Raw genomic sequence first — 23388 nt, 5'->3', positions numbered from 1 at the left:
TATGACACTATGGGAAGCTGTATTTTAAACACAGTAAAAATGTGAGCCTGAAGAAACCCAAAAGGACATGGGAAATGACTGATCAATTCAGGTTTCTCCCTGCCTAATGCACTACTTTTTCTAGGCAAAGTATTTTTATTTTAAAAGGCAAAGATATACATTACCCCATTATCCCTAGCACCACCCCTGATTTATAAAGATCTTATATCTTCATTTTTATAGCTATAAGAACTTCAGAACTTCTATAATATCTTCTCTAGATATCGTGGTCTCAGAAGTTACAGAACTTTCAGAAGCAAAGGTGTGCACACCAGGCAGGCAAACACGCTGGAGCAGCAGCTGCCAAATCTTCCCTGGTTTAGTGTTTAAAGTGAAACTCCCAGGAAGTGAGAGCTGCACGTCAGCAGCAGCACAGCACATCCCGCCCTGGGGCTCCCCGGGGAGGAGGGAGTCACCCCATTACTGCACTTACTGGGCACAGAAGCAGCTGGGTGGTGAGCCCAGAGCTGCTCCCCAAAGGGCAGCAGAGGTGACTGAGGTCACTGCTCCAGAAGGAAGAAGGTGAGGGGGCAGTGGCATTCTCTGCCTTACTTTTCCTACCAATTTTTATCAAATACAAAATCCATTCCCTGTGCTCACAGCAGTCAAAATCAACCCTGTCTTCTTCAAAGGTTAGACCTTCAAATCCTCCACTGCCAGAAGCATGATGAGAGCACCATGAAAGTCAGTGTGCTGGAGAGGGGAACAGCTGAGTTACCTCTGCACGCCCCAGTCCCCAGAGGCTTTGCTGTCGGCTGGGTCACTTTGTTACCTCACCAGCTGCTCCATGTTACCCTCGGCGGCTGCTGCTGTCCTGGGAGGAAAGCCCAGCCTGGTGACAGACCTGGGCAGAAAGTCCTGCCACCTAGAGTGGAGCACATAGCCAGGGACACCAGCCCTGCCTCTGGGGCACCAGAGGGTCTCCAGCAGCACAGAGTCGTGGGGTACTGGGAGTTCATTCCTCTGCAGGGGGCAAGCTGGGACTGGGGGGGTTTATTAATGGAAAGCTTTCTATTCACAGCCCATTAACTGGAGCGGATGTTAAAGATAACGAAAAAAAAAAAAAAAAGAAACCTCAAGTCCAAGGATCTCAAACTCAAGGAGTTTCAAAGCTCAAAACAAGTATGGAAACTTACACCCCGCAGACACAGGTGACCTGAGAAGCTGAAGATAAACAGCACAACTTAGCATAAAATACAGCTTATTTCTCCATCCTATGCAAACGAACCCAAACCAAGCCTCTTGTAGCTCAGCTGTTTTGAAAAAAAAAAACTACTTCTATACTAAAACCAACATATTAAAATACTTGTTTTCGTTGAAAAGATAGCCTGAGTCTTGTGATTCGTTATTTACTATTCTGGTAACCCTGGCTGCATCTGCAGCTGATAGTGTTTCCTCCGAGCCAGATCAGATTGCCCTGGCCCGTGGCCAGCAGGCATGTGACTGCAGTACAGGGAACCCTCCACGCCAGGGAAGGCAGCAATGCCACAGAGACCAAGGGCAAGGATTAACTGCTTCCCAGCTCTTCAAACACCCAGGGAAGGGCTCTCCTGCCAGATAGCAAAGGGCAAAAACGAAAACAAAACAAAAAAGCGACACGAAGAAACCTTCCTCAAACACTGCAGAGAAGTTAACTGGATTTTTAAAATAACAATCATTAAAAACCCATTGGCCCCTCTCCTCTTGGCCATCTGCAGCAGCACCCCCTCCCCTCCCTCCCCACACACACACCCCAGCATGTGAGGGAAAGCTCAGTTCATGGGAGGCTCTGCTCTTTTGAGGGTTCCAGTACATTTAAATTGGTTTATATTTGGAAACGCCTCTGGGAGGCTGAACTCCAGCCTGGAGCCTCCAGGCACCTTGGCCCCAGCAAAGCAGCATGGAGCACAGGGGCAGAGGAGCCCCTCAGCAAACACCTTCACATCTCACAGCGTTTGAGAGCCAATGAAGCCCAGCCTGGCCAAGCAAAAAGGAAGCCCTGAGCCAAGCCCAGCCCAATTCCTCTGGGGTCTGCCTGCCCTGCGGGCGCAGGCGGCACCAAGGTGAGCAGCCCTGCTCCCACAGACACCACAGCACAGCTGCTCCCTGCTTCACCCTCACCCAGTACACCCCACAACCACCCTCGATTTCAGTACCAATTTTCAGTACCAATCTGAGACATCTTTCCCTGGTGCTGTACAAACCAAATGAGCCACACAGCTCCTCATGGATGAAAGCATCCTGCTGCAGCCCCCTTCCTCCCCAAGGAAAACACACTGACCCTCAGCACTGTGCCCACAGAGCTGCTCTGCTATTTAGGAGCCACAACATAATAGCAAAGAAAGAAAATAATCAGTGGTTTATAAGGCTTAATTCACGTACATTTGTTTCCTATCCCCATTCCTTCTTTCCAAAGATGATTTTTCCTTAAAAAGGAACAGCAGAACAAAGGCAATCCCCACTGCAGGGAATGCAGGAGCGGGGCTCCCCCACAACTCAGTGCCCATGCTGGCACCACTGAGCACAACGCACCACTCAGCTCACAGCAGCATAAGCTGCTTAAAAATTACTGGCAGAAAATGGGATCAAATCTGTCTGCCAGAGAGCAGAGAGGTGTTTCCCCAGGCCCTGCGATCAGGGTTTCCTTGCCAGCCTGCGTTTGTGCCACACAGGTATTAGTCACATGCATAATCTGTGTTATCAATGTGCTGCGTTGGCCTCAGGGACCGGGGAGCCAAAATGTTTATGCAAGTACAGTAGCTTATTTCGTAAGTCATGTGTCTGCACAGCTGACATCCACAGAGAGTTCTAAGCCTCTAAGTCAAGTGTTAATAGCTAAACCCATCAGTGCTTTAGAAAATTAAAAAATTGCTGTAAAAGTGACTAATGATGCAAAGGTAGGCCTGGAGCTGGGCACCAAACTGATGGCAAATTTATCAACAGCCTCCATTTGCAGAAGCAGCCTGGGCCTTTGAGAGAAGACAGCTTTGTTTTCCAGCTTTGACCCAGCTCCCTTTTTGCAGGCAGTGGAGTGACCTAGAGCCACAGCCCCTTCCCTGCAGAGAGGACTCTGGGGTGGCATGCTACCTTCCCTGATCAGCAGGGCAGCACATCCCCCATGCCCACTGATCTGAGGTTATTCTTATCACCAGACGAGTGCACATCAGCTACTCTTGAGCACCTCTGAAAATCTGGGGGGTTTAAAGAAAAACAAAGAAAAAAATATTCGCCTTAAAACAACTAGACTGCAATCAGTTAAACCAGCAACAGGATTACATTTTAGACTCATCAACCCACTGAAGTCAGCACCCTTCTTCCCTCCAGCACAATTTGCTAAGAGGACAGCAATCAACACAAGTCTCAGGTTCACCAAAGGACTCGTCTCCTGACTTCCCCGTGACTTCAGTGGGAAAGCAGACACCTAAAGAGATAATAGTGTCCTAAATGGGTTTGCTGAACCTGTGCCAAAGCATCTTTGCATCCAGCCTTTGGTATTCAAATATACCTCTCTCTTCTTACCAGACACATCCTGCATTGCTTTGAAAAGCAAGGGGGTCTTGCATGTCACAGAAATGAGGGTGACACATGCTCTTGCATCTCACAGGGGCACAAGGACCCTGCCTCAAATGGGGGCCCCAGCTGTTGTCCACCTCTGAATGCAATCCCTTAAAAAAACCCAGCAAAACCCAAAATTGCCAAAGGCTGCGGCCCCAGGAAATTAATTTCTATGAAATTAAACTGTATTTAATTAACTTCATTACACTATTAAAGAGCAATATTTATATCACCATGGAAACCTCTGCATAGAACTGGTGGTTACATGCTCCAAGTGCTGGTTATGCAATGGCCATGTCATGGGAATGATCCCAGCTCCTGGTGTGCAGTGAGTGCCAATCTGCCTGTGTCTGCTGGGACAGTGCTTTCTTCCTGAGCCTGACTACAGCAGCCTTCCTCACCCCATCCCAGCTCAGCACTGCTGAGCATCCCTCCAGGAGGAAAAGCCAGCAGAGGAGATTTGGCCTCTGTTTTCAGGGCTTTTTTTTCCTGCTTTTGACTTGGGATAGGTGCCCCTCCCCAGTCCTCTGGAACTGTTTAACTTGGAAGGACAAAGGAGAACAGGCAAAGTCCGCTGAGTATATCTTGAGGGGGAATGTTTTGGGGGGAAGGTTTGGAAAACAGCTGGGGAGCTGGTGTTAACAGAGGGTGGAAAGGCATAGAAATGGCTCAGGGAGAGACCTGGGAAGAGAGACAGAGCAGAGCTGTGGGAGTGGAGGAATCACTGTGGCTGCTCCGAGTTGCTGAACTTGTCTCAGGCCCCTGGGCTGGATCAGCTGCTCCCAGCAGTCATGAGCTCCCTCTGCTCCCTCTCTTGGCACAGCTTATCCCATCCACCTCTCACCACAGGCCCACGTGCTCCCTCTTTTTCTGCCTTCTGTCCCTACAGGACATATCCTCTGCCCTTCCTTGTGACTGCCTGGAGGTGAGCTTCTAAAAAAATTTAAAATACACTGTGCTTTCGTCCTGCAGCACCACCTAATCCATGGCATTCAGGTAAGTGGAATTGTGGAAAAATAAGTGAGCCCTCAGAATCCTTCTCTGTTCAGTAAAATACATCCTGATGTCAGAAATTTCTTTTTATAACATCAGAGAGCTGTCTTCAATAATGTCTCTAAAAAGTAGCTCTACAGTGGTTGTAAAAGGAAGCACCCTGCCACTCCCATCTGAGAGGAGATGAATCACTCGAAACAGACGGATTTCATCTTAACTCCCTTCCCCATGACTTCAACTATGGAAAGAAAATACAGCTAAATGCCAGGGAAGTGCTTATCTGTGTTACTTTGTATAATAACTGTTGAACAGAGAGGCTCTGCAGGTACCAATAGCCAGAGATTACAGCACTGCATTTGACTGTGGGAAAAGACAGCTCTCCCTCTTCCTAGCTGTTTTTCTGAAACGCCTTTAGAGCACAGCTTAGAGAGGGGTCAGCTTTGCACTAGAGGAGGATTTCCCTAACAGGGCTTTGCAATGCTTTTCTCCCTCTCAACAGGCCACAAAAGACCATTTAAGAGGTCACTGGGAGCTTCCTTATCACCCAAAGCACAGAAAACCCTGAACACCTGTGTCCTGTTCACACAGGCCTGATGGACACACACACTTGGAAAAATCCAAAACCTCAGACACATTAGGATGGCTTGGTATCACCAGTCCTTTGCTGTCCTAACTTTTGCAGAAGACTTCAGACATTTTAAGTTACTTATCCTGCACTAATAAGATCCTTCTAAAACAGGCTCAAGTGCTTTTGAAGAAAGAGACAGAAAGTACAGGAGACATAGAGCTCACCTGAACTCATTTAGGGCATCCACAATTCTGTTATATGCCAAACTCCGCTGGCTGGCATCAGCTGATCTCCGACTCATTTTCATGGCCTTGAAAACAATCATTAAACAGATAAGTAACACAGAGCTACGGAAGCACAGAAAATGGAAAACCAAGTCATGTGTTTGAGTTTATCTTTTGTTCAACCGGTCATGCAAATAATTATTTTAAGTGATAAAGTGACGGTCCAAGTGCCAACTTTCCCATCTGAGGGAAGACAGGTGAGGCACATTTGCAGTTTCTGCCTCTTTTGTGCTTTTCACCATTCAAGGCATAAAAGGGGTCCAAGTTTTAACTGCAGTGATGCAATTCTCACACCCAACATAAAGTTGATCCCACTTTTGTAACTAGCAACAGGAGTTAGAAATTAATCTGACAGGGCTGGGAGAACATACAGCAGTACAAGTGTAAGAAGCCAAAGCAACTGTGTTTACCTGTTCTATTGCACTCTTCAGTTTGTTCATGTGACTCTCAAAAAGAGGGAAGTGTGAAAAAAAGAACTCGTTAAATTTGTTGTTTTCATCTTCATCTCTTGAGAGTGAAAAAATAACTCCAATTGCTATCTTTTTCTTCCTAACAATTCCTGGGTTTGGACCAGAGCTGTCATCTGACAAGTTGAAGCTTTCATCCATGGACCTTGGCGCATGAACAAAAGGGAAAGTTAATGTAATCCACTGCTTAAAGTTGTACCTTGGTTTCCTGTGTGATTCAGTTCTTGGAACATTTAACTTCAACAAATACCTTTTGCTTGAATGTGTTGTCAAATCATCATCTTTGATAACAACCCCTTTGTGATTTTTTACAAGCAACTATTAATTGATTCTGCAATCACAAAACTCTGGAACCAGATTCAAAGTGTTCACAGGATCAGAATATGGTATTCTAGTTCTCTTCCATTCCTGCCAAGAATTTGTGTTTTGAGTACAGTTTTAGGGCTTCTTATCCTCAAAAATACAGCCTACAGATTTACGTGTTGCTGAAGGCTTTCCAGTTAGTGAAAAAACAATGAACACCATGAGGAACACAGAGACTAAAAAAGATCAGCCTGACTTACACCTCTGTAAATACCCCACTGAAAGGATCAGCAGGAGCAGCTGTACATATGCAAGAGCAGAATCAGGCTGACAATGGTGTATGGGCAGCAAGCAGCACTTCCATCCCCAGCTCACCATCGAGGGAAGACCCCGTTCTCCAAGCTGGTGGTCTGGCTGCGACGCCAACGCCGCTGGTAGCTGCTGGCACAGCTCTTGTTGAACGAGGAGCCCGGAGATGGAAACGGAGTGATGAGCAGACTGCTAAGAGATGCTGCAAGAACAGGAGGAATAAAAACCTCTCCAGAAAAAAAGGGCATTTGGAATGTAACACCAGCAACTAAACAAAGTCCCTTAAGATATACTGGTGTTGCTTCTTAAGTGCCTTCTCTTTTGCTCATCTATGTTTCTAATATAAAAATAACCAGTTTATAATGACATTAACAAGCCATACAAGCACAACAAGGGTGGGACGGTCCTGCTGATTTACATAATAGGTAATGCACAGGATGCACCTTGCTCAGCAACCTGAGTATCAGGAAATAAATTCCTTGTGGAAAGGAGTAATGTTGATCACATCCTTTAAAAGTCTTTACAATCCTAGCCCAAGTGTCCAACATCCTGAATTTGGAGGGAAGAAAGGGGTGTTGTTGAGGCCAATTCATGTTTTAACATTACCATCACAGGAACACAGAGTCACAGAATGATTTGGGTTGGAAGGGATCTGAAAGCTCATCTCATTCCATCCCCTGCCATGGCCAAAGACACCTTTCACTAGATCAGGCTTCTCTAAGCCCCACCCAACCTGGTCTCCTGGATTTGGAAAGGAGATGGCAGCAAGTATTGTTTAGAAATGCTGCAAGCTCATTCAATATTTACTCTGCCTTGCTTATTTACAGCAATAATATAAGACGCTGCTGTCAGGTTACTGGGAGGTGCCCTCAACACCTGCACCATCTGGACCTGTACAGAGAGGTGTCATTAATGTCACAGAGCAAACCAGAACAATCCCATTTCAGCACTACTTCATGATGTACAGAGATCCATGACAAATGAATATTTTTGGAGTTTACAGGGTTAACACATGGAACTGCCATTACCAGATCTTGCTATACCGCTGTCTCTGTCCTCATTCTGCTCCCTCCCAGGCATATCCATAGGGTTGCTGTGAACTGTAAAACAAGGAATACCAATTAGCAGGGGAATGTACAGTTCCCTTCTTCTTTGCAGATCTCCATGTAATTAATGAAACAAAAACATGCTCATTAATTCAGATCAACAGCACTGCACAAGGCCATCACCAAGAAAGGCTGCTTAGCTGAACAAACCAAAACACTTACCTGAGAAGCCTGTATTAGTTTTTCTCAAGTCCATGCACCTATTTTAGTGCAAACTAAAACCAGGACTTTATTTCTTTCCATAGATAATTTTCAATAAAATTTTATTGTACCAAGAGGATGTTGGTCACATTTGTAGTACTCAGTGTATAGGCAAAAACCCACCAAAACTCAAAATAATCACAACTTCATTCCTATACCAGCTTTCTCAGGTATTACATATGTATTTTTAAAGGAATTTTGAATGCTGTCTTTAAGAAATTGATAGTTTTAAGTTATGAGCAGTGCATTGGTTGTTCAACTAAGCTGTAAGCTGTCCAGATTCACAGTCTGCATATAGACAAGATCAAAGGTGTGTCAGGCTCAACAGTCTTTAAATGTGATATATTTTACAAATATGTGTGTGAAATAAAGCTACTCAGCCATGAAAATAAGATCCAGCCACTAAAAGCAAGAAATGTCCATTTGAATGAACCTAATTTAGCTCTAATTTTTACAGTTTGGTGGAAACCAATCCAGACTGAAATAGCTTGACATCACTGTGAAATATTATCCCCATAAATATTAAATCCATATTTAAATATTTAGGTTTCCAAAACAAAACAACACAGACAATCCCAAAGAGGACTATTAAATGCCTGCTGTCCTCTGGGGATTTAAGGAATTTGTCGGGAAAGGTAAGGGAGCAGACACCACTGTCCTTTTTTTTTTTTTTTAAATATGAGATCTTATTTGCAGGGCTAAACTACAAATCCACAGAGTTTGTCACCCCAGCTAGACTAGCCCCACAGCACAGCACACAGCACACAGCAAACCTGCAAAGAAAGAGGCGCTCCGGATGAGGCGGAGCGGACCTTGCTCTGAGAATGCCCGCCTGGGGCTGCAAAGCTGGGAAAGACCTACATGGCAAAACGTAAAATACACATCAGAGAATGAGGTTAGTAAAGCAGAACAGTCCATAGGGAGGGGGCCAGGGCAGGGAGAAGGTTTGAGCCAACGTAAATGCAGAGTAACACAGGCAGGAGAACAGCTCTGAGGCTTTACCAGAACACTGATGCAAGGATGAGTCTCACAGCTGGCCTATACAGTATTTATAAATTAAAATAATAGACCCAGCTTTCCACTGTCTCCCACACAAGGATGGGGTTTCTCAAAAGGGCTTTTTAAATTTTTTTTTATTTTAAGGTTGAAAAATGATTAATTTATGCAGGCTCAAAGCCTAACTTGACCACAAACAGGAGATTCATCACAGAGTATAATGTTTGTTTTAACATCCACACTGGTGGGGTGCCTGGGAACACTGCTTCTGAAGAGAAGGAGGAAGGGGGAGAAAGAAGGCAGGAATTCATCTTAGTAGAACCAACAGAAAATTATATAGGCTGAAGTAGTTCTGAGAATAGTCAGTACATAAGTTGAATGAAATGATCACATAGAAAATAAATGTTAGCAGTCCCAGTAGTTCATTTTAAAAGTAATACTGGATTACAGATATACCAGGGAAACAGTGTATTCACTGTGCAAAGAGCCAGAAAAAACACATTAAGTATTTTTAAAGAGTTAATTGCCAGTCCCTCTCCTATATTTGAAGTCAATGCTCACTCAAAGTTTTCTGATTATACAAAACATGAAGGCTGCACCTCAAAGCTCCCTTCCATTCTCTTAGGCCTCCAGTCATTAAAAGGAACACATGACCAGGGCTGCTTTGTTTTTTTTTTTTAGCCAGTATATCTGAAAAAAGCACCTTGTAAATAGTTCCCAGCCAAACCACATAGACCCTCCTCCTGTCACAGGTGAGTCAGGAGCAGTCTCTGCTGCTGAGCACAGTTCTTAGAAATGCTGCAGTTACAGATTAACTCCTCTCCCTGCTTTACCTAGGGTTCCCTCTGTGCTCAAATGGGAACTGTAAACAAACACTGTTTAAAAGCTGTGCAGCTCAATCACAAAGAGAACTTCAGCATCCTCTTCTTGCTGGCAACCTTGTGCCTCTTGCCACACACCCTTGTTCCAAGGTGCCCATACCTCCTGCTCAGTTCTTGGGGCAGTCACCAGAGTCATCTCTCAGCTGGACACAGGTGAACAGGTGGCACTGGCTACACCTGAATCACTCCATGCCTAAGAGCTGCATTATCGGAACTGGAACTTGCAGTTTAGATCACTCTAACGCTACAGCAAACTTCTGCCAGGCACAAGCCACAGCAAACCCTAACAACAGATGAAGGTGATCTCCTGTCTCTTAGATCAGGCACCACATTCACTGCAAAAATCACAACTGAAGTCTGAAAGGACTGTGGGAAATGAATTTGTAGGTTGTAAGGTTCTTACAACCTTAATTGGTTTCTCTTACGAATGGACTACTGCAAATTATTTTAATGAGGTATACAGCTCATGAGCTTGAGAAGCATTTGAGCCCATGCTTGGGCACAGTCTCAGTGAAGTCAATGTGAAGGAAAGCAGTAAACACCCCTAAGATCTAGAACCACATCAGAGTCAGAAACCCATTTAAGAAAACACAGTCATCAAATATATTCCTTACTTCTGACCCTATAAAAGCATATTTTACACACAGCAATAACCTGGAAGGCAATTGTGAAAATAAACCCCTTATTCCACCTACAACAGACATTTGCTTGGAAAGTCAATGATCAAAATGAAGGGAAAGGGAGGATGTGCTGTAGAGCCATGGATCAGGCTGCTACACTGGACAACCAAGCACTGAAGTCCAGTCCTATCAGCTCAACTGCTCCCAAGAGGAAAAGCCAAGACCTTTGTTATCTAATGTTCATGGAGCCTCCACCCACAGCTCTTCCAGGGAAGCTGAGAACTGAGGATGCCAGATGGTTTCTCAAGACTGCTTAGCTCCCATGGTCAGCCAGAGGAGAGAACACAAAGATATTCTGTCTAATCTGATGCAAAGCTCCAGCACTGCTGTGCAAGGTTAACTGAGACTTGTACAGGACACATGGCTGCAAGTGCTCAGGTGGGCAGAGTAGAGAGCAGAACGAGAATTATTAATGAAAATAAAACCAGGGAACTGAGCCAGGCAGAATCAGTCCTGCCTGATCAGAGATAGGCTGTTCAGGAATTTCTACAGAATGTTATTTTCCAGTATTTTCTGTATTTGAACTTAAGTATATATAAATATTTCTATTATGTACTTTATATACACATATGCAGCCGTGTATACCGAATGACTGCTAATTCCCTGAACAGTCCAATTTATTCTCCTCCAAGCTCCATCAGCATTAATTTTCTGTTACATCTTCAGCTTTTTAAAAATTTGATTCTATTTAAAATTTTTGCATATTCTAGAATCTATGATTACTCAATTAAGGATATCAGCAAATAAAATCTTTTTGCAATTACCTATATTCCCAAGAAGTCCATTCATTATTGTACTGTGGTCAGGCTTTAATGTATTGCTGTCTTGATTAATGAACTCAAGACTGTCTTGCAACCTATAGCAAACATAAAACATACAACAAAACCAGTGATTTGCATTTCAGTAGAATGGAGAGATAGTTCATTATAGCCAAAATGGAACAGACAAGGTAAGAACACAGGCTTCTACTAGGAAAAGCTTTCACAGCCTAAGCCACATCCTCAGGTGGGTCACTTAATAACAGAAAACCAAACATGGAACCCTCTGAAGCCAGATATATTTGTGACACCTTTTTCTTCATCTTGGACTGAATCCCCAAGGTTGCAGGTAGGTACTTTTGTACCTTACAGTATGAAGCTTCACCATATCAGCATGGAAGGAGTGGTTCATTCACTCCCTAGAGCCAGCTGAGGTGAAGACAACCGTGAGGGAAAGGTGAGGACACCACTGACAGGGTGTAGCAAGGAGTTATTTTTTCAGAGAAAGAATCTGGAGGGTCCAAAGAAAGGCCTGTGTGTTCTTACATTCACCTGCTTCTGTGCAATTGCTACAAAGTGTAGTGCACTCACGTGTTCAGACTGCCGTAGATGCTGCTTCCCGTGCGAGCTGTGAACACCTTGCTGAGCATGAGCTGGGGAGGGGAGCTGGGGAAGAAGAGGGAAGATGTCAATCAGACACAGTGCCAAGACAGGCTTTGCCTTCCATTCTACAGCCCTCCAGATTTTATTGACCATAACACAACATAACAGACTTTTATTTCAAAAATGACATCAGACTGACTTTAAAGCAAACACAGAAATCCATTTTACTCTGCACTTGTGCCATTCAATTCATTGTTTATCAGCACTAAGGAGTGAGTCTTCTGGAAACACCTGCAGCAGAAAGTTGATCTTACCGGATCTGATGAATTTTCAATGTGGAGCCCTTGTAGCTCATGGCCACAGAGCCAAACATCATCTCTCCAAGCATGTTGGCATCTGAGGAGCACCGAGAACCCTGCAAAAATCAAGTCCACCAACATTTGGTTTTAAGCATTTTAGAGGCACACTTCTACTAAGGCAACACACAAGAGAGAAAATATTCCTTATTTAAAAGATAAATATCTTGCTGGAACACTGCTGAACATGCAAAATTGAACAGTTTAATCAAGATAATGCTAACAGAGAAAGTGATCTTCACACTGGCTGTGAGCTCAACCACTAAATCCATGCAACAAACCAAACCCACCTAGGTGAGAGGAAGCAGATTCCAACAGCACTGAGCCAGGGGACTAAACTTTTAAGAATGTGTTAACACAGCTCACTGAATTATGCCTAAACCTTGTTCCTGCTTGACAAGAAGAATCAGCAGTTCACTGGAGATGTTAGACTGTGCAATGGAGCCAAACTGGACCAATGTTTACTTGACAAAGACTGATTCATAACTTATCCATGGATGATATTTTATATGGGATGAATCTCTCCCTGGTGCTTCTGTGCTGGCACCAGGAAAGAGCTGCAGCATCATGATGCCAGGCTAAAGGGGTGCAATTCCTGCTTCTCTGGTGGCAGGAACTTGCTGCAAGCCACAAAGGCTAAATATCAAGGAGCAAAGTCACTATGCTGCATCACTGGCTAGGGCAAATTCTGCAAACAAAACCCTAAAATTAAAAAATTACTCAGGGCAATCAACTGGAGACAACTGCTCTGCAGACAGACTTATTTGTGTGTTTTCAGTGACTGTGATTACTGTCCCTTTGTCCAGGGCTGTTTCACTCTAGGCCAGCAGAGTATAAGTTCTGGGTCTCCACTTGTGCCTTGCCCTGAATAATTTAAAATGTGGTGATCACTCTCTGACAGAGCTCAGCCAGTTCTCAGGTGAGGAGGTTTGGCACTGTGCTGAAGAGCAACACGTTTACTTCAAAGAGTATGATAGCATGTAATTACTCCATTTCTTGGAGTAATCCTTCTAAAAGATCCCTTAAACCACTCACAGAAACAACTCTGCTGGAAGATGCTCAGTGCGTCTCCATATTCCTTATCCAAGCTCTGAACAACCAGTATCCTGAATAGCCATGTATTCTACACAGGACCAAAATACAGAATGCCAGAATGATTTGGATTGGAAGGGACCTTGAGCTCATCCAGTTCCAGCCCCTGACATAGGCAGGAACACCTTCCACTATCCAGGTTGCTCCAAGCCCAGTCCAGCCTGGCCTTGGACATTTCCAGGGGTAGGGCAGCCACAGCTTCTCTGGGCAACCTGTGTCAGTGTCAGACAGTGAGCCTGGAGCACAACCAAGGACAGGGTGTCCCCACCATAGACCACTACTGGGAGCAAGAACATCCCACTGTGAACATCCCACTCAGTGTTCCTGCTCACACCAGCCTGCAGAACAAGGGCAGGAAGAAGGAACTTCTCATCAGCCAAAAGGCAACACACTTACAACATTTCTCAATTTTTAGTTTTTTTCAAGGACTCTCAATTAAGCTGATGATACCTTTAACAGCCATACTTTTAACCTCTGAAATCTATCCCTGCAAGGAGAGGGGATGACTGAAAGCAGAAACCACAACTGTAAAAATGAGGGTACAACTCCAAGGTTTGTAAGTGTTCAGTGACAGGGCAAAAGCAGATCATTAGCTGGGCCTCAGTGAAATTTCCATCTCTGCCTCCCAGGGCATCCCACTGCTCAGGTGCACTGTAGGCAGTACTGGAAAAACCAGAATTTAAAACCAGTCAGTATGACCCAGCAGCTCCAAGGAAATCTCATCATAGATGTTAATGACTCCAGGAAATAACAGGTTTGCCAGCATCACAAAATCCTGTCTTAAGAACACTGCAAATTACTACAGCCTCACGCTATGACTGTTGTTTTTATATCTGTAGCAGATCTCCAAATGAAGGACACAATTCTGATTAAATGTCAAGTCCTTGATAGTGGGTTTTGATTTCAACTTTCTGCTGTTGTGAAAATATATTTCTAAAGCTCAGTAAAAATACTTTAAGTATTGATTTTCTTTGTCAGACAACCAAATTAAAGCATAAATCAGCTGCTTTCAAATTTAATTATAGGGGTTTCCCTTTCCTCTGAAAGACTGACAAGCCCTGCTGAAGGCAAAGAGTGTGATAAGATGAGCCCATGGCCTGTTCAGTCTGGCATTTCCTCTACAATTAATAACAGCAATTTTACCATGAATAACCAAAGACATATATTTAATGCATTTAGCATGGAAACACTGTTACAACTCAACTCTTCGGGCCTCTAACGCTGCAAAATACAGGTCACTCAAGACCAAAGCGGAGTACAACCAGCTGGGGAAAGGGGTTAAATATTAAAAACTCAAACAAAAGGTAGCCAAGGAGCATCTGCCAAAAAGGGCACAACCTGCAGCACTGACAGCCTGGACACAAACCAACTCCTCAGGTCACAGTTTACAGCTCCCATAAAAACTGATCATAAAATAGCCACAAGTGTTTGTGATTGCACATTAGCATATTAGAGCATATTTGCATGATTTGGAAATTACATTTCTGAACACATTTACAGCTTTTAATACTCCCTTTACTGTACATAATGTCCTGTCAATAACTAAGTATATCTGTAAATTAAAAAGGTAATAAGGAAATAAATGTTAAATATGGGACATAATTACAAATATGGAACCCTGGAACAAATCCTCTGTATTTCACCTTGCTCATATATAATCAAAGTATATTTAAACAAGAAAACATAAAGCAGTATTTAAAAAATCCCATAGTACTATGTTATTTGAACTTCCATTTTACAGCCTTATAAAAAATAAACAGGAGAATTTATAAATACTGCAAATCCAGTAAGTAACCTCTGATTACAGATACAGCAGTTAGAACATAGGAAATGCCAGGCTGAGTGAAGTTTGGACAAATTTACTCTGGCCCTTCTGCATACCTGATACTAAATTTTATTGCACATTAAACAAGTCTGGTATTTTTGTCTCTCAGCTCACTTGCTGGGTAAGCCTGGAAGGAGTCTAATGAATGCAGTAGATAATTCACAATAAATATGCTGTGGAAGACCAACTTCAGCTGAAAGTGTGGGGCACAGTCACACAGCCACTGTTTTGAGTGAGTGATACACATGAAGAAATGCAGACTTCAAAAGGAAAACTTTCCACAGCTTTAAAATACGCTCTCATGCCAAACACTAAAATTTATTTTCTTTAGTAACATTGAGCATTGTTTGCATAGAGCCTGCTCTGGAGGAGAGCCAGTTTCTAGGGAGTGGGGGGCATGGCTTTTCTTGGGCACACAGTGCACAAAGGAGGTTGCTTTGTGCTGGAAGGGAGCTGCTGACAGAAATGTCTCTTCCTTTCATAACCGCAGTTAAATGCCCTGCCAGGAAGGGAGGAACGGAAAACAGATCTTCAGCCACTTTACCCAAGCTGTGGAAAAGAGTGTGATGAGACAGAGAAAACAAGAATACACAGCTTGCCAAATATAGCAGGAGTTTAACGTGACAGTAGGAAAGTCAGCACTGGAAGGTTCTTCAATTCTATCTATGGGAGATTAAGACATCAGTAGTATTGTACTCCAGAGCAGGTTGTGGAGATAGCAGCTTCCCTCAAACACACAATTACTTCATTACAAAGAGTGAAAAGGGTTTAGTTCTATTTTAGGGTGGCTTAATATAAAACACTTGTGATCTGTGGAAGAAGAGATGACAAAAATATATCCGTGTCAGATGACTCTAGCTACTCTCATGGCCAAAATTTCTTATATAAAATGGAACTCAAGTGCACTGAATCCCTTAAAAAAGCTGTTACACAGACTATCCCTACAGACAACGTGTCTCTCTGTTATTTCCCTGGCATTTGACAAGAAAATAGACTACTTCATCTACACCAAGATATTTGTGCCTAGTCTGATCACACTAAATGAGTGTTATCATCTGCATCACAAAATGGAACAAATGCCCTGGAGAAATCGCTGCCATTCAAGACATCCCAAGAGAACAGCTGGCTGATTTTAGACTTGATAGTACCCAAAGCTACAGTGTTAAACATTCCTGAGTCATAACCAAGGTCTTGGTTCTGACTGAAAACTGCTCTCCACTGCCAGCCTCTCATTTCAAGTACTTTAAAACAGTCATGCCTCACCTGCTGTTAGGATTTGACATGCATTATGGAGAGACAAAAAAAGTGACTCACCTGGTATTTTGGGCATTGTTCTTTTGGATCAGAGAATGAGGAAGATGAATTGATTGAACTATCCAAGGAAGAAGAGCTGTCTCCTCCCGGCTTTAGCTGGCAACATTTCCCAAAAACTCTCACTTGAGCATCACTGCAGAGTTTCTGAAATAAAGACAACACATGTGACACACTAAGACCCACGACCTGAAATGACTGTTAGTATCATTGTACTTATGTGCTTAAGTAAGATATTTAACAGCTGAAAGGCTCATGCCCCAGGAAACAGGTAGTAACAACATATAACCATATCTCTTGCAGCCTGGCTGTCCAAAGGAAAGCTGAGCTCTTTTACTTCCAATTAGCAAGAAGCCAACAGGTCACTACAACTCCATCTTCTTAAGTAGACTTTTTTAGACCCAGGATTAGGAGAGAGGTTGGTACCAAAGCATTTAAAGGAAGGATGACAATGTCCACCTTACTCTCTGTGCCTGCCAGAGTGGAGACGACACAGGAGTGTAAGCAGCACACAGGAAGGAGCAGCTCACCATTAATTATCAAGCAAGAATAACACAGAATTCAGGAGATTCATGTTACAAGGGCAAGTGGAGAGTAAAGATCCTGTTTTCCACAGATCTCTCCCTAGCTGTGTCTAAGCCCCCTAGTCTTTCTCAAGAGTGGCACAGAGGTGACGCATTCCTTACGTTTTCTGTATGAGGGAATTGTAAGGCTGAAAATGGACAACACTGAGAAACACAGTGTTACAGAGAAGGCAGGAGAGACTTGCAAAATTATGGAGAATCAATCCAAAAGATAAATTCTGACAGAGATTCAGACAGGGAGCAGAGCAGAGAAGAGAGTTTAGAGGGCCCAGATGGAGCTGGAACTGATGTACAGGATGGGCAGGATCTGTGTCCACTCTAGACACAGAGAATTATCCATCACTGGCATGGGAGATGCTTAACTATGTTTCATTCACTATTTAAAAGCATTTGTGATTCCCCTTGAGAATCCCAGCAGCATCCCGAGCAGAATCAGCATCCACCAAGTTAATGCAGTTTACACAGCATTGGCATTGCCAACCCTCTGCACCTAAAGATCTCAATGTATTTTTCACACACTCGTTACACTTCAGCACACCCCCGTAAGGTTGGCATTATTTACATCTGCTGGTAGGCAGCACTAGGAGACAGAAATAGTTTACACCGCTCAAAATTCCACACTAACTCTGCCCTAAGACTTCCTTAATTACCATTTCCTACACAATCACCAAACCAGTAAGAGCAAGCTGGAAGCAAACCCTGCTGAAAGTAAGGTTTAAGGGATGGAAGGGAACACAGAAGTGCTGTTATATATCACAGCTTCATCTCTGGACTCACAGCTTCTTGCCACAAGCTTCCCCTTCATCCAAAAACATGGCCATGTCTCAACTTTTAAGGAAAAGGCATAAAGAAAAGTGTGAAATAGCCAAGGCACACATTAGTAACTCCATGATTGCTCAATAATTAGCAATAGCTGTTTGAAAAAAATGACTGGCCTTACTGCTGTGGAGGGATGGGAGTCCCCATGCCTCTGTCCTAGGTTGTCCACATTACTTTTCTAGGGATAGGTGACTTAAATTTGGGTGACTTAAACTGTGGGTGAGGTTTAGCAAAGCAGCAGAAAATGGCCAGGATTATAAAGCCCCACGTGGCAGCCTTCACTGCTGCTCCCTCAGAGAGCTGTGCCACAGAAAACCTCAAGGAAAAATGAGCAGAGAAATTAGTAACTCCGTGGCAGAGGGGAGAGCAGTGTTCACTTTCCCCCAGCCCTGTCAGCTTTCCTGACACACAGCAGTGTCCTCTCCTTTCGACATAGTGGAGAGCTCGTTGAAATCCTGCAATATGTAAATTTGCTAATGGCTACTGAGGATCTGTGACTTGAGCACAGTGCACAATGGCTGGAACATGTGAACGATCATCATATGACTTCAGTAGGAGCTCGTGAACTAGAATTGCATTTTATCTCTGACACAAACAACAATGTCCTAGGCTAGGCAAGCATCATGTGATAAAACCACATACAATCCACAGGGTTACAGCAGCTTTTGCAGGCAAACCACATTTCAGCTTGCATTTTCCATCAGATGTTGAAAGTTCCTTCTAAAATGTTACAATTATAACTAAGCTTCCTTGAGACTGTAGAAATGCATTTAGTGACTTTACAAGAGAAAAATTCTGTGCATTAAAAATAATAGGCTGAGTTTGCAAATCAATTACTTTTACATAATTTCTTCTCATTATCACTGCATTTTTCTGCACAGCAGCTTTTCCCAGATTCACTGGGTAGTCGGGTAACGTGCAGTAATAGTTGCCTAATTTAAACAGCAAACCAGGAAAATGGCTGGTTGGTCTTTGCAGTGAAGTTTAATGAACCAAAACTCCTGCAAGGAGTCTTTAAATGAGGTCAGAATCTTTCAGCTCCCACTTTTCAGAACCTTGTGGACAGTAAATCACTCCTAAAATGCAGATCACTGATGAATTTTGGTATTTTCTCTTTCACAAACTTATCATGTGTTTAAGATGAACTCCTTGGACAATGAGATCAAGTACTTGCAGTGACCCTCTCCTCTGCAATTTCTGACTTCAAATGTCAATGAAATTTTAGATGCTACAAATCTCAAGATATTATCCATCAAAGGAGTGGGATTATTTGCATTCCAAAGATATTCAAGCCAGGTTTCCAAAAATAAAAAAGTAACCTAATTATTTAAGAACTGTACAAGGGAATGTTTCAAAGCTGTGAATTTTCTTCCCAATTAGACATAGTTGCATCAAATCCAATCCCTGGGCAGGGTGGTGCTGGAGTGCTCTGAAATGCCCATTTTTGCTGGAGAGCAGAACATCTGCTGGAAGGATGCCGCGGGCAGCTCCGCTCCTGGCTGCCACCCTGCTCTCCCTGCTGGGGTCACACTCTGTTCTCTCCCTGCCAGCTCACTGCAGATACCACCCAGCTCCAAAGACTTCTGGCAGTCCCAGTTCTGACATCAGAGGTCATCGTTTGCTGAAAGTCTTGGAGACCTATCAGGTAGTTCTGAAGAAAAAGTAAAATGTCTTTATAGGGTACACGGTACAAAGTTATTTTCTTCCTCAGTTCCTCTTCTGGAGTCTCTTTTCTCCACATCTGTCAGCAAAGACTTTTAACTCTTTGACACAAACTCTCTATTCTCCTCAGCAAGTGGGAAAAACATGCCCAGTGCTGTGAATAGGAAGAGGAATTTCTGCTGGGCAGGTTTTGCTTTGGGGATAACAAGAAAGTTGAAAGGAGCCTGGTGTGTTGAACTAAATCAAAGCCTGTGTAGGTGTGTTAGGGCTGTGAGTGAGTGACAGAAGGGAAAAGAAATGTCATCGTATGCTTTACTCTTTTTTACCTCTGCAACAGCAGGTGCTCAAATACCACTGTGCTGGCAGTGATAGAGAAATCTCTATTTCCAAGCAAAGTTGCTACTCTTCAAGAGCTCTGTTCCTCATTTTCAAAACAGGCTTTCCAGAATAAAAAAAAAATTCAAAACAGATAAATTAACTCTTTTGCTGTATTAATATGAGTTGGTCTGTAGGTGCAATGAAATGTATGCATCCACCTAACACACGGGAGTAACCCGAACAGGCACTCATTCCTCCCCTTCAAGTGTTCATGTAAAAATGCAGATATCTTTCTTAAAATGCAGCTGCCAAGTGCTGCAATCTTCATTTCTACAGTTGCCGAGTTCCTCTATTACTCAGAGGTCAGTGAAAGAAGTCAAAACAACCCCATGCTCCCTTACTCCACTAGTATTTTTCCATGTCTGTTTATAGAGAGAATAAGCTGAGTGAGCTAAGAAGGTGGGACTTGATCTCTGTGCTTACAGCTTTATCCATCTGCTCCACTTCGCTCACTGAAACCTGTCCTGAGAGCCAGACAGAGTCCAGAGTCTCCATTTCACACAACTCACCTAAAAGCAAAAGGCTCACTATCCAATTACTAATCCCTCAAAGCAATTTGCTGTTCAACATTTATCCAGTGCTGAAGTATATTAGAACACGTGGCTAATCCAGGCTTGTTTCAAACAACATGCCATTTCTCTACTTTGGGATAAATATGACATTCAGAGTAAAAGAAATTGCTGCTGAAGGAGATCAAGTATCATATGACCTTTTACTGAAATTATTCAAAGATAAAGAAAACTAGTGGAAGAGGTGAACTTTCCATTCTCCAAATTTAACTTCACTATTGCACCTTACATCTCAAATTCTGCACCCCAGGTCTCTCATTTCTTCAGAAAACCAAAACAAATGCTATTTCTGAAAACTTTATTCTGCCTCTATGTCCTGGCTACAAGTCACTGCCCTTCTCCAATTCCTTGTCTTTCCCCTTTCCTACCACATGCCCAAACTCTAGATCTCTGCTCAGCACAGTGCAGTTTGGGTCCTGCCTTTTTTCCCTCCCCCCTCTTCCTCATGCTCCCTTGACAACCCTCCTTCCTCCCTGTATTCCTCTAGGCTGATCTTTAAACTTAGGAAATCTTTTAGCTCTTACATGTCCCATCAGCACCTCTCTCCAGCCAGATCCCCAGTGTTAACCACTCTCTTGTCATAAATCCCCACTGGACAAAACAGAAAGGAAAATGAGCATTAAAATGAGACAGTTAATCCCTGTCTCTGAATTCACTTTGCCTGCTCCAAGGAAGCCACGATCCAAGGTTCCCCTTTTCAGCTTCTTCTTTACTTCACTTCCCACTCCTCCCTTGTGGCACCATTCCCATGGCATCCATATCCCAATCAATTACCAGCCCTTGGAGGCAAGCTCCTCATACTTCAGCTGGCCTTTGCACAGTGGCAGTTTTGGGGACATAATTCCTGCACCACACAGTAAAACACAAGCCAGCCTTAGTATGAGCTGAGTATGGATGCAGTGTCAAGGTTGGGAAGCCAACCAAGCACAGGCAAAGGCAGAGCTGAGGCTGACAGCCCAGCACTGGCTGGGCCACCTGGCTGCTGCACCTTAAGCAGGAAAAGGAGCTGCTTATTGTGCTTATTTGAAATTCAAAGGAGGCCTGGTGCCACAGTTTTTTGAGGAGCACACCTGTGTTCACACACAGCTCAACTCGGTATAGCCCACGGCACAGGGAGGAGAGCGGGGCTGATGGCACCTGGGAGCAGAGAGCAGGAGAGGAGGTGTCAGAGCAAAAGGAGCAGATGAGCACAGAACAGAGTCTAACAGCAGAAACCAGTCAGAGGGTGTAACATTATCACCTGCACACCAAGTAACAGAGTCTCATTAGAAATTAGATACTTACTGCTATGAGGAATAAAAAAAAATAACTCTCTAGAGGAGACAGTGGCTTAAACCCACAAGCTTGGGTTCTTTGAAGAAAGAACCAAAGAACCCCCATAGATGTTCTCTGATGCCCAAAAATCCAAGGGATGTGGATGCATGGGTGGGGACAGAGGCTGTTCAGTAAAGCCATCAGTAATGCCTCTTCCTCATACCACACGCTGCCCTGGTACATTCAGTGTGCAAATGGCTGTTCTGATGCATTTGCTCATGACCTAGTGCCACAGGGCTGGAAGGGGCAGCCACTCTCCTCCTGGGATACCCTGACAGAACTCAGACACACAATTTTCTGATGCTCGGGAGACAGCAGCCTTTCCCCTCTGCTTCCAGAGCCCAGCTGATCAATAGCCCATCCCCTGGAAAGCTGGGGAAGGACCTCTCCTGCTTAGCACCAAAAAAGGTATAGGACTCACAAAGGGGATCTCTCTGCCTCCCACATGCAAAGTGCCCACAGCTGCCTGAGGCAGATCTCCGCCTGGCACAGCCTTGGGCCAACATTCCCGGTGTTGGGAATGGCCCCAGCCCTCCTCCATCACCAGGCTGCTCCTCAGCTCCCCTCGCCAAGTTTAACTCTAGCGAGGCTGGGGAAATCATGACTTCTCCTGAGCAATTAAAATATTGTCATGGCCACACTGCAAACTCCTGACTGCCTTCAGTGTCCTGCTGTGCAAAATTCTCCCCAAATACTTGTCTACTTAATATTTACCTTTACTGAAGTCATGAAGAGGCTGAATTAATATCCAATGAAAACAAAAGGTCCTTATTTGTATTATAGCCACATTTCCCTCACAGGTAAGATGAACCTAGTAATGCTTTACTAATGAGAGCCCAGCTTGGTGTGAGCACAAACTCAGCAATTTTCACTGATCAAAAATCCACAGCTTACTGTTTTATTTCTTGAAACATCTGCGCCTGCAAACATTTTCTCTGATGCTCCTTAAATTTTATGACCACACTCTCTCTTACAGAATTCAAATGCCTGAGCCGTGTTCAACCTCAGCCCACCACACACAACTTTTAACATATGTAGAGATTATACATATAAAACAGACCAAAATACATCTCACCTTGCTGCAGGCATACAACTCTTAATGCTTTCATGTCTGATAAACAACAGAAAATGGGAACTGAAGAGCACAGCACCATAAAGCAAAGTGAAACCCTCTTGATTCTCTGTGTTAGACTGCTTTGACTTGAACCAGAACACTCTGGCCACTGCCAGGCACTCTTGCAAATGTCTCCCCGGTGTTATTTGTAATCCAGAGGTATAAATCCCATTAGGAAATGGGGGGTGAGGGGGAAGAGATGCAGAAAGCCTTGCACAAAAAGTGGGGTGCTGAACAGATACCCTTTCAGAACAGAGAGTGCCCAGCCCACACATGGCTAGCTGCAAAAGGGCAAGAGTGCCTTGGAATGTGCTTAGAGCCAAGATCTGGCTTTGTATAGGCAGGGTGTGTCTTTGCTAATGAAAATCACAATAAATAGCGCGAGAAAGGAACAATGCAATTCCTTGAAAATGGCCAGTACATCCTGCTCATGGCACAAACCCACACTGAGCTCACATCAAGCCCAGCCGAAGACTCTCCTGCCTGCTTTCACCTGCAAATTTTTGTTTTATGAGAAAAGTTTTGCCTGACATGACATTATCTGAATGCTGGAGTAAGCAGGTACATGGCAAGCAAGTGTTTCAATATATCCACTTTCAAAGAATCCTTATACTATGAAAAACAAATGTATCAAGTTCCTAC

General features: G+C 43.7%; 1 protein-coding gene across 3 annotated transcripts in view; it reads right to left on the bottom strand.

Moving 5' to 3' along the window:
* Positions 1-23388, bottom strand: part of FNIP1 (folliculin interacting protein 1) — a 64768-nt gene that overhangs the window by 12479 nt on the left and 28901 nt on the right. For 2 of the 3 annotated variants that reach the window (XM_053990955.1, XM_053990956.1), the window contains exons 3-11: positions 16310-16453; positions 12037-12137; positions 11711-11785; positions 11126-11217; positions 8578-8661; positions 7526-7597; positions 6564-6699; positions 5829-6030; positions 5359-5444 (exon numbers count right to left, since the gene is read on the bottom strand). In XM_053990955.1, coding sequence (XP_053846930.1) covers positions 5359-5444; positions 5829-6030; positions 6564-6699; positions 7526-7597; positions 8578-8661; positions 11126-11217; positions 11711-11785; positions 12037-12137; positions 16310-16453 — 992 coding nt within the window. The remainder of the gene's footprint in view (positions 1-5358; positions 5445-5828; positions 6031-6563; positions 6700-7525; positions 7598-8577; positions 8662-11125; positions 11218-11710; positions 11786-12036; positions 12138-16309; positions 16454-23388) is intronic. The other variant, XM_053990957.1, reaches the window with a different exon arrangement.

The sequence above is a fragment of the Vidua macroura genome, chromosome 15 (assembly GCF_024509145.1).
Source record: "Vidua macroura isolate BioBank_ID:100142 chromosome 15, ASM2450914v1, whole genome shotgun sequence".
NCBI lineage: Eukaryota > Metazoa > Chordata > Aves > Passeriformes > Viduidae > Vidua > Vidua macroura.
Note: the sequence above shows the minus strand (reverse complement) of the source record. Positions and strands in the feature narration are given on the sequence as shown.